General features: G+C 36.7%; 1 protein-coding gene across 10 annotated transcripts in view; it reads right to left on the reverse strand.

The window, feature by feature from the left end:
* The window catches only part of KMT2C (lysine methyltransferase 2C), a 201,583-nt gene that overhangs the window by 71,336 nt on the left and 114,141 nt on the right, over positions 1-16,106 (reverse strand). For 7 of the 10 annotated variants that reach the window (XM_074899892.1, XM_074899898.1, XM_074899897.1 and 4 more), the window contains 3 exons: positions 14,327-15,075; positions 5,789-5,908; positions 3,264-3,380 (listed from right to left, as the gene is read on the reverse strand). In XM_074899892.1, the coding sequence (XP_074755993.1) occupies positions 3,264-3,380; positions 5,789-5,908; positions 14,327-15,075 (986 nt within the window). The remainder of the gene's footprint in view (positions 1-3,263; positions 3,381-5,788; positions 5,909-14,326; positions 15,076-16,106) is intronic. The other 3 variants (XM_074899899.1, XM_074899894.1, XM_074899900.1) reach the window with 3 other exon arrangements.

Raw genomic sequence — 16,106 nt, forward strand, 5'->3', positions numbered from 1 at the left:
GTTTACAAATCCAAACACCACTCTAGAGACAAATGCAAATATCGTTACAACAGCTACAGGAATCCTTCTGATAAGCCGTTGCTGAAAACCAACATTGACTGAGAAACAGCTAAAAGGGGGATATATTGTTAATGCGTTTTAATTACTGTATGGTTGAGAGCACTGCAGCTGTAACTAATTAACCAAAAAACACCCAAAATGCCTCTTGATATGTTCAGGGAGAGCTTTTCCCTCTCATGTATTTCCACAGGTTCCTCAAAGTTCTTGGAACTGCTTGCACATACAAAAGAACTGACTGAATCACTGACATTTTGATGCTTGCTTAATGCCAGCCATAACCCAGCTTGAGTTAACCTGTAGCCACCTTCCTCCACATTGCCAACATATACCAAGATATTTCCAAATTTGTGTAGTTGTCCACTGGTCATGATCTCATGCTTGATTAAGAATCAGTTTGTGCAAAGGCGCTGAAAATACTCCTATTTCAAACATGTATCCGGCAAAAGGCTGGTCCCTTACTATAGTTGTCTTCATCTACTCTATCACAAGACAGCCACATCTCTGCTCTAGACCTCTGAAGGTGCCATTTACTTGACAAGTCAGAAGATCAAATTTCTATAGGAAGTGTGGAGACTAATGTTCATTTTGTGTTTATAGCAATTTACCTAGCTCAATATCCTCTGTTCAGTTACCAAAATTTTTTGGAGTTTGTTCTACAAATCCCACCGGCCTTTGAAGTATAAATTTGTGCTTTATAATCATAGAATGAGTGGGGTTGGAAGGGACCTGTCAAGGTCATCTAGTCCAAATGCTCCTGCAATGAACAGGGGACATCTTCAATTAGATCAGGTTGTTCAAAGCCCCATCCAACCTGGCCTTGAATGTTTCCAGGCATCTACCACCTCTCTGGGCAGACCTGTTCCAGTGTTCCCCCACTCTCACTGTAAAATATGTCTTCCTTGTATCTTGTCTAAGTCTACTCTCTTTTAGTTTAAAACCATTACCCCTTGTCCTATCCCTACAGGCCCTATTAAAAGGTCTGTCCCGATCCTTCTTATAAGCCCCCTTTACATACTAGAAGGCCACTCAAAGGTCTCCCTGGAGCCTTCTCTTCTCCAGGCTGAACAATTCCCAACTCTCTCAGTGTGTCCTCATAGGGGAGGTGCTCCAGCCCCCTGATCATTTTTGTGGCTCTCCTCTACACCTGCTCCAACAGGTCTATGTCTTTCCTGTACTGAAGATTAAATTATTATGTGAATGCCTCCAATTCAATAAGGTACCTATGACTAGCCTCAGTGGAATTCATCCTGTATGTTTAAAATTATGTATTTGCTTATGAATCTTGACCATACAAAGTTGTAGAAGGGAACAATGACAGACACATTTGTTCCTTTCTCAGATCCCAAATACCACAGTATTCCAGGAAATTATTATATAGGCAGCAAAAAGTGGCACAGTGATGTATAAACTCAAACAGATTGTAGGTAAGAACACAAAAGAGCAGCTCTAAGTCTGAGACATTACTTCATAAAGACAAAAATTATTAAGTTCTCTGAATGTGAGGAAGAGGATGCCTCTCAAAATCTGCAGGGCTGACTGATAATTAAACTTTGAAAGAAATGTTCAAAGAAGCCAAGTCCATGGCAAGGAAAAAAAGCTGTAAATTTTCTGAATACCAGATTTCCAACAGTTTTTAATACCAAAATCTCTCCTTTATGAGAAGCAGACTGGGACTGTTTAAGATTTAAGAGTTTTAAAAGGACTTCAAGTGCAAAATAGCTTAAGTGAGCAATGACTTGCTTATAATCACTTCAGTACTGTAGGAATGCGAGATGGCAAATGTGACTACCATTTTCTCAAAGCTTTCTGGGAAGAAGCCATGTACCATCTACAGAATATCTGACATTTGATCACAACAGAGAACTTGCAGCCACACTGATGTATGTTACATTTTGTTAAAGAGTCAAGGAAGTTTTAGTTATGGTAAATCTCTGAAGGCATCAGCAAATCTGGGGACAGGGGAATCTGATGTAGCTTACTTCATTAACAAATTCTTCTGGCAAAGTCCTTTACCAATGCTCCTTAAAAAAAGGTAGACTGACACAGAATTAGAGGAATGGTCCCTGTAGTGACAGAAGACACACAGAGTAAAATAAAGTATCAGTTTTCTATGTGGGAGAACAGCCCTAGTGGAAATCCGATAAGGGATGTCTGCTAACAGGCTGTGGAGTTCAACACACTCAGCGTGCAATTTGAAAAATCAAGTGAGGAGCAAGGTGACAAAGCTTGACAACAATACTAAGATATTAAGAGTAATAAAAAAATGAAAGACAACTCTGAAGAACTGCACAAGAACTTCACAATGCTGAGTACTGCGCTATAAAAAGGCAGTTGAAAGTCCAGAAAGTAAAAAAAAATTGAACATGACAAAACAACTTACAAGAATGATAAAAATTATGGAATAGCTTCCATATAAGGAACAACTCAAAATACTGGGATTCTCCAGACTTGCAAGGAAAGAGTGGAAGGAAAAGGAGGAGAAATTCTAGAGATCTACAGAAACTGTCATCGATGGAGGAGGTGAATAGAAAACAACTCTTCACTGCCTCTTCTGTAAGAGCACTAAGGAACAGGCAACAAAACCAGTAGGCAGCAATTTAAAACAAAAGGCTGATGAGCTGTAGAACTAAAAAAAGGTTAACATGGTTTCCAAAAGTTTTTATAGAAGTGAATGGACAAATTCATGAAAGAAGACTCCAACATGGGCTGCCCAAGACAAAGATATCACCTCCCATTCAGCAAGTCCCTAAGCCACAAACTGTTTAAATGCCGCCTTCTTCCCTATGCTTCTTCTGTATCTGCACTCTTCCCCCAGCACTCAGTTTTGGTCCCCTCGGTAGAACCTCTGGTCTGATCTACTATGGCTGCTATTACATTCTTATGTGCAAGCCTTGCTCTCCTCTTTTCTGTTTCAGTGAGTGCTGCCTTTACCCAGCATGTTCTCTACCTGAGAAAATGGAAAGAATAAGACTCCCAACAAACAGTCGTCCCTTTAAGTGGCAGGAGCAGCACATAATTGCTTCAGGTCTGCTAAGCTACAGTGCTCTAGTTCTTCATCACAAACACTTACTAATAGCCAGGCTTATCAAATACCCCTGCTTTGTAGTGCTCTTTGGTTTTATATAGCATTTAAATACAAGAATTAGAGGTGAATCAAATGATATTATCAGACTACAATATAACTTAAAAATAAATGTTCTTACCCCTGGAATGACTACAGTCCCAACTCCATTTTTCAGTTTTGATCTACCTCTGCCACCTCTTCCTGAAAGACCTGCACCACGTGGCCTCCGCTTCCCTGGGAATCCTGATCCACGGCCCTATTCAATATAAGATAACAATTTAAGTGCAAGCCGAAGTTTTTTTGTTATATGGGATTCAAACTTGTTCAATGCATCTAGGGAAAAACATAAGTAAAAAAAGCACTCTATGATTTCAAGTGAATATAAGCACACTAGGCTACAGTTGTTAAGTCATTGCATAAATGATTGCGAAATACCTTTAACTACTTACATGACATAATATTATCATCTTTATCACCAGTGAGAAAGCAGCCAAAACCAGAAAAGTATATTTTCTGCTCAGGAATAACTGGAAATACGGAAATGTGGGTTGGTTTTTTTCCCACAGTTGCAAAGTATCCAAAATAAATATCCTCTATTCTATGATTCATTTTTCTTTTGTTTTTAAGCAGTCAGCTCAGACAGTCATGGGACTTCTGAATAGGGTCTGGACACTTGATTACTTGTAATCATAGATGCTTTTCTTACATTATGAATAATCAAGCAAAAACTGGAATTTATTAGGACTCAATCCTGCTCCCAAAGCAAACCTGGAGGCTGGCTCCAAGAAACTCTCTTAATTCAGCAGATACAGAGAGAGCTTTTTTTATTAATTATATCAATTACACTCAGATCAACATTCCTCATAACATGATGTTTTTCTTACAAAATACCCACTTTTTTTTAGACAGCTTCTTTTTCCCCCTTCCCTATTTTGGATGCAGATGCACAGTTGCAGCGTTGCGTGCTCTGAAGTATTCACAGTATATTCAACTACAATTAACTATGGAAAAGCAGGTATGTTTTTAATAATAATTACCTGATATTAATATCGTGACTTTGAATTTCTTTTAAAAAAAAATATATTTCAAGATGAACTAAACACAAAGAGGATCTTTAATTCTCCTTAGTCACTTCCAGAGAGAAAAAGAACATATTGACAATGTCCCCAAGTTCTGGCTGGTATATCAGACATCTTGACAACATGTTTCGGTCTCTGATCTGTATAACTGATGATAATTATGGTATGTACTCAAATAAACACCTTTCCTACTATGAAATAAACAATGAGATTATTTATTGCATTTCAAATCTGTGAATAATCTCTGCTCCTAATACAGCCCGACTCCATCCACAAAGTATCCAAACGTTTGCTGGAAACCACTTTTAATACCAAGACAAAACATTTACTCATTAAAACAATGCTGATGGAACCACAAAGCTCCTTGAGGTCGGTGTCATCAACACACATGAACAGTCTCTACTGACAGGAGTTCCGTGGATGGAAAGCAACACTATGGGCTCAGTATTACCAACATTATTTTTCATATGTCAACCTCTGTTTTAAGTAAGATACAGAAGTTTATGGTTGTAACTAAAGGGAGAATCCAAACACCTCAATGTTAAGGTTTTATTAACATCCATCAATGGAAAGAGAAATTAAGTTCACTTACTCTTACACAACGAGGCAATGTAACGCGATGCCGTTTTAGGAAGTGAAAGGAAGGATGATGGCTGAAGTATATTTATATGTACTAAGGTGAGACAAAGTGTTGTCCTTACATATACATGGAGTTAATACATATGCACACACAGGACATACAAGCAACAATTTTTTAGGATGTAAACTCTTCTGGCATGTTTCTTATTTAGTCTGTTTCAGACTAGGTATCAGTATTGTTATTTTCACACAACTAGTAACAGGAGTAAGCACACATTTGTATCAATGTTAATGCTGAATATTAAGCTGAAAATTAATGCTTGAAGCAGCAAAAGCTAAGCTAATGTCAAATTAACATAAAATTAGCATGAGAGTTAAAGTGAGATGAAAATAAATCATTGGAAAGCTACAACTATGTGTCAGAGTTTCATCATTTGGCTTCTTTGCCTTTATTTTAAAATAGTAATAATTCCACCTAGTTACTTCAGGTGATTTTAATAGTAAATGTCACTGTGGATACAAGCTTTGGTCCTTCTAATCAGGTAGGAAAGTTGTTATTTATTCACCCATAAGCTAAGAACGATGTCACTTTGAATCCACTCCACAAGATTTCTCCACAATAAATTCAAGCCACCCTTCATATCTCTGCTCCTTTCCGTGCCTGGCTTACCATACTGCCAGTCTTAATGACATTTTCCTTCTCAGGAAATTTATTTTTGACAGCTACGTAAAGCCAACCACAAAAAGTGAAGTACTCGAGACACACAAAAAATTGGTAATACAAGCTATTCTTTGCCACTGAAAATGAGGGTAATGCCATTATACTGTCCACTCTGGAAAGCATGTATTTTTTAACCTGAAAGCTCCAAAGTTTCAATAATTTTTAAAGGCCTTAAACAGCAATAGAATGGAAGATTAATTCAGTTGCAAGATACAGAGTTTCATCACTAGTCTCTACAGCAGAAAGATAGCAATGGATACATGAAAATAAATTCAAATTATTTACCACTTTGATGCTCCAAATGGCACTGCCAGGAAGCTGTCTGGATTTAAAAATGTCCCGACCTTCTGAAATGTCTGGGGACCAGGAAGGTGGGCTGACTGTATTATTGGTACTCCAAGTCCCCTAGGATACGGTAGGTGAGAAAATAGATGTATAAAACTTCGCAACATAAAAAAAAAAAAAAAAAAGAAAAAAAGAAAAAAGCAAGCAACAAAAAAAAATCTGAAAAGCAAAGCACATGCAGGCATAGGCATTTCTACGTTAACTTAGTAGTCAATTAGTTTGCTGAGTGAGAGGAAGGTGGGAAATTTTTAGATTCTCATTGAAACATACACTAAAACAAATATTAACCTCCAATGGTTATGTACAACAAAATGAGTTTTATAAACAAAGCATAATACAAATCGAAATCCAGCAATCATAACAACTTATACCCCTAATTTTTACTGCATCAAATGAAGAAGACAGTAGTTGAGATGGTAACATCCCCTTTTACACTTCAAATCACAATTTGAAAGAACAGATGGCCTTAGTCAACTTTTGAGTCTGAACTACTGACAATCACAGCAACAACTAGTTTGAGAAGCATGTGAAACAAAATCATATAAATAAATCACTGAGGAAAAAAAAAGAACAGCAGCCATGGTAATCGACAAAGTATCTCTTCCTGCAAGTTTGCCACAAATAAAGCATTATAAACCCCTGAGACTAAGTTTTTCTCACCCCAGTGTTTTCATGTTATGCTGTGGTATCAATTTTAATATGTTATTATATACATGTAATAATATACATCCATATGGTGTACCTACAAACTCTTTTTAACTAATATATTACAATTTCTGTTTATATAGTTCCCATCGTGGCGGGATACTGTATAACTGTCACAAAAAAAATACGGCAAAATAAGCAGACAATGCCAAGACGGGCAAGAAAAAAAACCAACACTGAAGTTCCTCATACACATTAAAATCAATGGAAGACTTGCATGAACCCTGAGTAAATACTGGAGGAGACAGCCATCATAAATAACTTCATTCTAAATTTACACATTAGAATAGTTAAAAGATAATACATTTTCCTAATTCTAAGTTTGTGAGAGTAAGAAATAATGAATACCAAGGTAAGAAGTAGAACAGATGAAAAGTATAGGTTTACCTTCTCAAGAATGACATTCAGCAGTAGAATCACACAGATGATACACAGAGGAATAACCTCATGCATACTAATAGTCCCAACTATTCACACATGCATAACGGCTCACATGAGCAAGCCCAAACACATTTACGCTTTGAATACTGGGCTATGCAATAATAAGCATTAAGAAAAATGAGATAGCTTTGCAAAACGTGGGGTTTTTTTCTGAAATGAAATATTCTCCATCAAGCCTGTATGGGAAACAGTTTCTCTGGAATCAACAACTCATCAAAACATATATTCATCTCAGGCTGTAAATTGGTATTTTGTTCACAGCTGTGCTGACTGAAACTACCCCTCAACTGATTTCAAGCCAGAAGGATCACGGGCAAGACCTCCCTAATCCAATGTAAGGCACGGCCAGGTTACCTCAATCTGCTGATGAAGGTGAAACGTGACCCAACATTTCGCTTACTCTCAAGCAGATGAGGAAAAGCTCGTATGATGCCTCCTGCTTGCAGAGCTGAGTAGGAAGTAACCTACAGCGGCTCAGAGAGCTCAGTATTCAAACTTGCACAATAAATCCAAAAGAAAAAGCTTGACAGTGACGTAAAAGCCCGATTACTCATAAAAGTTGCATTTTAAAAATGCCAACAGTGTTCAAGTGGTACAATCCACAGTGTGGACACAGTCATACTCCATGCAGGTCTGCTTTCTAGGAGTTTACCTATGCTTGCATGGTGAAGGGAATATGCACATTATAGCACTTTAAAAAATAAGAACTTTACAATTCTGCCCACACAAGGTGGTAATTAGACATACAACCTACAAAGTGCCTAGCGGCCAGAAGACTACCTGTATGTTTTCAACTGTCCATCATTGTTTCCCCTCTGCCAAGGTGCTTCCAAAAAATACTCCAGCTGAACAACTAGTGCCAGCAACTGCTCACCTGCACTTGAGCTACAGTGAGGATGCTTGATTAAACAGCTTACATTCTAAGATTTTGCTATCCCCATTTTTTGCTTGACTTCAGTTAGACGGTCATCACACAGACAACTCAGCAGATCAAAAGGATTAACAACCTCTAACAGGGGAATAGTGTTGAGCTTCTGCCCAACCTTCTGCACCTGCAAACCTATAGATGGACGGGACTCCCTGTTCACAACCAGGGCATAAGGGTGCAACATTCGTGACATAACATGGGCACAACCTCACCAAGTCCTAAACAGGGGGAAAGAAAGCAAGAAAGATTCCCCAGAAATGGAGGTTTGATACACCTATGAAAACACATTCCTGGGGTGACTCCTCTGAAACACACATCACACTCTACATCTGCTGAACCACCCTAGGCTCCTTGCATGGTCAAGGAAAGGAAACAGGTGCTTGCAGAGAGTAACTCACTGCGTGGGACAGAGGGTATTATCTTAGTCTCACCCTACATGTCATCCTCCTCTCCAGCAGTTCTAATGGGAACCTCAAGGTGACTACAGCAGATCTTTAACACTGCAGATAACTGCGGTTGGGTGAATCTCTCTCCTCAAGCTTGCAGCAAGTTCCACCAGGCAGACATGGCAAGACTGAAGTCTGACTTTGTTATATCAAGAGCATTGTAGTTTATGAATCACTTCTCTGTCGAAATCTCACGTTTTTATGAAGCACTGTCACACTAGTTAGCAACTACATCGGCAGATTTGTGGCAACAGGAAATGTAACTTTGCTAGACATGTATTTAATACCAAATAACATTCCATTTTAGCACCATAAAGTTAAAACTTTCACTGAATTTTAGTTAGTTTCCCTATATTTCTAAAATTCATAATGCATAAACTGTTCTTATAATATGGCAACTCAAAGAAAATCTGTACAGCAATACAAAGAAAATCTGTATTGCAGAAACAATCTTTAAATCAATTTTTATAAGGGTCAAAATCAAGATCTCAAACATGCTGAAAATGCTTGATCAACAACTAAAACTACCTACTAATATTTGGGACCTACAAAAATTTTCTTTTTAAGACGACACACTTCTCTAGTGATTAAGTAAGATTAAAAAGCTAATAGTATATTAAATCTGAATATGAAACAGTTGGTCTTGCAAAACAAAATGAATTATATATGATTTATGAACCATATTGGTAAGAATTAAATTGGAAATTTAATCCAAGTTTTATTGTAGATCAGAAACATTTGAATTCTTGGTCAGATAAACTTAATTAAAAGCATACACTTCCACAGTACTGTGAACAAATGAATTACATCAAAGAGATGCATTAATTATATTTTGGCTTTTAATTAATGCCTATTACCACACAACACTGAAGAGAAAGTTCTATTCAGTTCATTTACATCAGAACCACGGCAATAATTATGTACTGTGACAGAAACAGGAAGTTCTAATTCTCCATCATATTCCTGAGTCCTCGAAATTGAACAACACAGCTGCAAGTAAATTATAACAAAAGGAAACCCAATGTCAGCAAGGGTCAGGAGATCTCACTAAATTACCACTGACTGTGTTTAGCTGCTTAACGCTTTATGAAATCTACTGCAATCACAACTGCACAAAGCTGGATTTGCAATTTAATATTTAATGTAATTTTAGGGTTGTGAACAAAATCTAGTCAGTTAAAAACACAGCTCCCCCCATAAAAAATGTAACATAAACTAATCCTTGAAAAAAACCTCTTTTTCATCTTTTTTTCCAACATCTACCACTACAACAACATACTCAGTGGTACCATATAACTGAAGACAGCAAAAAACCCCTAATACCCAAGAAAGAACATACACCCAAACCTACCACAGTGCTTTGCATTTTTCAGTGTCATTTAAGAAAATCTCTTAAAACACCTAGAAATATGTAGTGAGCCATCAACAGTGACCACCAATATCTTCATGATGAAATGAAATACCTCTAATCACAGTATTTTCCATGGAAAGCATTCTAAAGTAGTATTTATGGTATAACAAATACAGTAGAAGGTTATTATTTACTACTCTATTTTATTCTGCATATCGTTTTCAACTCTTTACCTACCAGTCTTTGACGCATATGTTGCAATGCCCTCCATTTACTGACTTCATATTATGCTTTCCAGTACACAGTGCTGTAGCAAAAATAACTTTCAAATTTGTTCATCTCAGATACATAGAATATACCCAATATCATTTAAAGTATACCTCCACAGAAAAACACAGCCATTTTCCTTGTGAAGAGTTATTTCAAGCTAGATATATGTCAGATTAGTCATAAATAAACTTACATGATTATTTCTTTTAAGACTATATTTTAGAAAAAAGAAATATGAAAAAGATCAAACAGAGGTCCGGCTCCCAGTACAAATTTGCAGTTTATAGGCAAGGGTAGAGAATCTGCATGTTCCATGGAGAAGACACTGTGCAGACACAACTCTGAGGACAGCACTGTAAAAAATTTAGCACACTGGCAGCTACTAGTGAGTATCTCTGATCTACAAACAGCTACGTTTCAGTAATATGTAAAAACCAGTTTGGCTCCATAAGGATAATGGAAACAGGGAAGAGACAGTCCAGGGACCAAAACCCATGGGAAGTCAGGATATCTGCCAGCTAAGCCTGGCAGATAGAGAGGGTCTTCTCACTGGGCTGGATGCAGATTTAAAGCTTACCTGTAACTGAAGGTTACTATCCTAACAAACACTGTTACTAGATGACCACCTTACTGACAGGAGTTCTTATGCTGACACAGAAAAAGCCCACATTCTCCAAAGTGGAATAAGTTTGTAGCAGCATAAGCAATTCTTATCAGTATAACTGTAATCAGTACTTATACACTGATTTAAACATAGCTCCTCTTTTGTTTACAAGTAGGATTCTCCCCTGTTGCTTCTAACCAAATAGTGATGCCTGAAAAAATGCTAGGCAGGAAGAGGGGTGGTGATGACAGTAATGCTGATAGGGACCTGGAAGGGTCTCATGAAGCCTTTAAAGCAGCATATTGTCTTCACAGTTTGGTAGATGGGTTTTAGTCCTTTCAAAATGGGAATGATGTAGCAGTGTTGCAGACACATCACTACAGCCTACTACAAATGCAAACTAAGATCCAATACAGGAAATCACTTCAGACTATACATAACTTTGTATTTAATAGCAAAACTGAATAATTATTCAAATATATTTCATTAGCAATTCTATTAATAGATTTTGAAGAAAGGATAATCATTCATCCTACTACCCCAGCACAATACATTAAATGAAAACAAATTCAAATCAGAAACTATTCCTTTACATGGATTCCCCTGACTCCATTGTCTTACAAAAATGAGAAGCAATATATTCAGGATCCAGATAATTTTTTTCCTATTGTTCTTCCTATGAGGTTCCATAAATCCATTACAATGGATTTTTAATATTTTTATTTTTTTTTTAAACAGTAACAGGACAGTTTACCAAGGTAAACTACATATTAAAAGATTTAAATCTGCTAGGAGAAAGTGAAGAATATTGTCATCTGTGAAAACTGGCTAATGTTGGCTTGTCTTTGTCTTTGGGGTCCACAAAGTAATCAAGACTTGTTATGACTTATCCATTTGAAGCCTGTGCAGTCCTGGACAAGCAATGAGTTCTGCAGTGACAGTTGGTTTGTGCAACAGAAGAAAGCAGCTGTGGCACCAGTGTTAGCCTCACCAAGTATTAGGAGCCACAACCTCTTTAATCAGTAAAAATAACCCAGTACTGTTTGTATAACTTTTCTCTCTTATTTTACTGCCCTACAAGTCATGTTGCTAAGATGTCATTCAGCTGGTACAAGGTAACATTTATATTGCAGAACCTAGGTCCTGACACAAAGCAACACCACAGCATTATGTGTTATTTTTCAAACAGAAAAAAAGCAGACCTCAGACCCATAAACTTAACCTGCTTTTCGAAGGCAAAATTGCTCTTCAGTGGCACTCAGAGAAGAACCACATATTAAAAATTAGTAATTAAGAAAAAACAAACAACAAATAACAAACCAAACCTAAACCAATTTCTATGTGCAATTCAAAGGCTAAAACATTTAAACACATGCCTTTCCTATCATGGATTTGTCCAATTACATCTGCTCACAAGGAAAGCACCCACCTGTAACTGGACATTTCTAAATCTCTCATTTATACTCTACAGACTATCATCTGACAGGTTTCAGTCCCTCAGCAAAGGCCCCAAGTAGGAAGTTAACGCATCAAACTTACAGCACCAGAGGTAATTTTGTCACTGTTTAAAGCATATACTTATCTCTGCAGATATGATATACAACTTACTGCACAGTGACCTAGAAAAATCTAAATACAGCAAAATAAACATAGAATTCCTAATCTGAAGCAGAAATAAGGTCCTAATAATAAAGCTGGTTTCGAAAACGTCTATTATATACAAGCTTTTTTTCTTTTTTCCAAAAGACACATCATCTACAAGTATGTCCAACATGAAGAATCAGACAAACAAAAGTAAAAACTGACCAAAGAAGAGTCTGAAAAAGATCCTAAATCCCTACCAGCTAGTTAAAATGGATTCAGATTACTGGTCAGAAAAAGTGTCTATTTTTCACTAATCAAGTATCCACAGGATCTTCATTTTTTTTCAGTCCTTAGTCCAGACAATTTTTCACAGATTTCTACAAGATGCCAATCTGTGCTAAAAATTAATAATCAATGGAAAGCAAGAAAGTGTACTGGGACTTAAAACAAAGTATGCATGTGCTTTTCTTACCAGAAAAATGCTGTTTGCTTCAGAAAAGTTCCAGCTCAGTATGTGTTTTTAAAGTGCAAGACAAAGATAATCCGAAATCAAAAGAAACCTTCACAGACTTCAAATATACTTTTACAAGACAGATCATGAATTTTACAAGTACCTTGTCCAATTCTACAACTGGTACTGTTGAGCTGCTAAGTACCTTTTTATTTTAAAATGTAATTTGCAAACTGTTGAACAGATTGTATTGAATCAGCATCACAGCTAAGATTTTGGTTTACACCTTACTTATAAACTGTAATTCAACTCAAGTTTTATTTGCACTACTCACACCACATATTAAGAGGTTAATGTCTAGAGTGCATAGAACATACAAATTGCTACTTTTACAGCTGGCTTGTTTTTGTTTTTTTCAAGATGTGTATCTGTTCTGTGACAGACATTTAAAGTTGGGGTCAGCCTTAATATTTTCTTCCAGTGGGTTCTCTGATAGTTAACTAATTTTATTACCAGTATCATGATGCTGGTTCCCATGCAGAGCAGGGACAAATTGCACAGAATAATATATACAACTCTTACTGGAACACAAAAGAAGACAAACAAACTTTCCCAACAGAAAAACGGAATTAAACTGCTTAAGAACCCAACCCCTCTTCAATATGCATAATAAGCTAAGAAAATAAATCTAATTTTTAGGACAGTACAAAGTATTAAGAAAAAAAGATTTTAACATGTGCTTGTATATTAGGGTAAAGAAGAAATCCAGAGATACTCTAAAACCTTCCAAATTTAATTTCTTATGTTTGCTGCCTTTATTATACACTTTTAACCTTTTCAGAACACTATCTCATACCTTTTCTTAAAAACAAAGAATTTTGAACCCTTACGTAACATGTAAAAATTGAAAGAATTATGCAATTTATAAAAAGCCTTTTTTACACTAAGTTCAGAAAAGCATGAAATCATCAACCTAGAAGTCCTCAAGACTAAAAATAAATTGTGATGAGAACAGAAATGAAAAACTAATTTGTTATACTGACATACTTTTGTGCAAATTTTGCAAACACAAAATAAATCCTAACGATTGATGAACTATTACCCCTACAACTAAATGACTTGAATACAGAGCAAGATGCTGCAGAAGGCAACAGCCTTAAGGATTCTTTTCACTTATCAAATGCAATCCTAGTCAAATCACAACAATCTGTACCAAACAGTTCTTACGCGGTGTTTGCTAATGTAACAAAATCATCAAATTATTTGCAACACCACTAAAAATGTCCATCAAAATAATATCTAGCAGCATGACAGAAACAGGAGTTGTTGCAGGTTTCAGAAATGTTAACACATTTGAAAGAACTAGCCAAAATAAATGTATATATGAAAAAGATTATGAGATAAGGTTAAAGGCACATTACATATATCTGCATTTGTAGCATGTGTATTAAAAATAGAACAAATTTTCTTTTATTTTGCTCTAAGCATGAGCTGAAAGAAAACTTTTAATTCTCATTAGAGAACCTTTATGATGTCTGATCTCTGAATTACTTAACATGGAATTACCTTCTGGAAGAAATAAACTACACATTCGTTTAGAAGAATAAATACATACTACATCCTAAAAAATAGGTGAATTTAATGCATTACACTGAAATTTGAACTATGTCTTTCATAAAAGTATAATCAAATATGTACCATGCTTACCTGTCTTGATCTGGGTCTCCCAGGAGAAAACTTGCGTTTGGTGATGGCTGGTTTTCCCATGCCAATTTTTGGAGTGACTGATATGTAAGTCGTTGGGAGAGCACTTCCAGCAGCGGAAGGCAATGCTGGGGGCTGACTGGGCTGTACATCTCGTGCAGAATGCAAGTCTAACAAAACATCAGGTGAGGAAGACGCATTTGTCTTGCTTATATTAACTGATGAGGGAAGTGAGGGATAAGTCTCAGCTGGTGATTTTATAGGTTTGTCTCCAACTGGTGAACTATTTGCAACACCTTCATTTGCAGGAGTAGTTTCTACTTCTAGAAGAGCTGGTGTTTCTGACTTTTCATGGGTTTCTCCTTTTTCTATATCTGTTTGCACTTTCATTAATTCCAGTTGTTGTTCTATGGGGATACAAATATCTCCTTTACTTTCAGTCTCCTCTATTTCTGGTGTCACAGTTATGGTCTCAGGTACTGAAGACAGAGACCGAGAGTCTACTGTGGATACTTCTGATACCTCCTCACTACCTTGTGGTAGCTGTGTCTCTTCCACTTGTTTGTCAAACTCCTGCTGTATTACAGCTTGAACACCTTCTATCACTTCCATCGTTTTCTCAGTCTGACTGTCACCTGATGCTGGTGTCTTTTGAGGAGACATTTCCACTTCAGCTGAATTAATTTCAGCAGAGACTTCTGTTTCCAGTTCCGTGGTCTTTTCTTCTGGTGATATGCCTGTAACTAAGTACAACCATATTAAGGCTCAGTGCCAAGAAGAAAAACTTACACAGGTGTACCGGTCAACAAGTATACTTGGTACACATCAAGTACACCAAGTACATATCAGTTTACTCAAGCGAATTTAATACGTAGCTTAAAATATACTTCATAAGTATCTTTTTTTGTACCTATCTTTATAGTAGTCTATGTTTTTAGTTCATTATTTTTGTACCCTGGAAACACAGCAGAGTAAATCACAAGAAAGTAGACTCAAGATTAATTTCTGAGGAATCTGAACACGTATTTTCAGGTAAGCAGCTAAAAGTAGCTTCTCCTTTTTCATTTCCCTGTATTGAAGATGTATACTAGCATAAATTAATGTATTTTAAGCAACTGTCACAACACTTCCAAAAAGCAGACAGCTAAGAAGAACAGGACAAGTACAAATAAAAAAACATTTCCCTCCTAGCAGTCTTTCAGACTTTAGGAAATCACCTGAAAAACAGTCGATGCTAGATTTTTAATTTACTAATGTCTCATGGGTTTCTTTCAAAAATATTTGTCTAGCCTTTTCTTGAACCAAATCAAGAACTTTTCATCCACACTTTCTTCACCAAGTAGTGCCAGAGTCTTGTGTCCATTCCATGGAGAACCACAGTCTGCTCTGAATCTAGCTTCTCATACCTTTTGACAGACCCCGATTCTCCTACAGGCCATTTACTTTCTATTACACTTGCACTCTTAAATTCACACTGCTACAACCTCCTCAGCCACTAGTTCAAAGCCTAGCATTTAATTATGAATATGTCTTCACTGACAGTTTTAAATCATGGCCCTTATACCACAGGCTGTGATGCATAACAGTGATCACAATCTGCAAGATAATTTTTTTTTTTTTTGCTTAGGCTTTAAATTCAGGTTTCTTGTTTCCCCTTATAGCAACCATCCTCCAACATTGACTGGGAGTGGATGGGACATACTGGCAAGTTCTTTGCCATTGATATTAGTCACTAACACATTTAGAGGACGTGACCCAGAAAACTTTCTATTTG

The sequence above is a fragment of the Athene noctua genome, chromosome 2 (genome assembly GCF_965140245.1).
Source record: "Athene noctua chromosome 2, bAthNoc1.hap1.1, whole genome shotgun sequence".
Taxonomy (NCBI): Eukaryota; Metazoa; Chordata; class Aves; order Strigiformes; family Strigidae; genus Athene; species Athene noctua.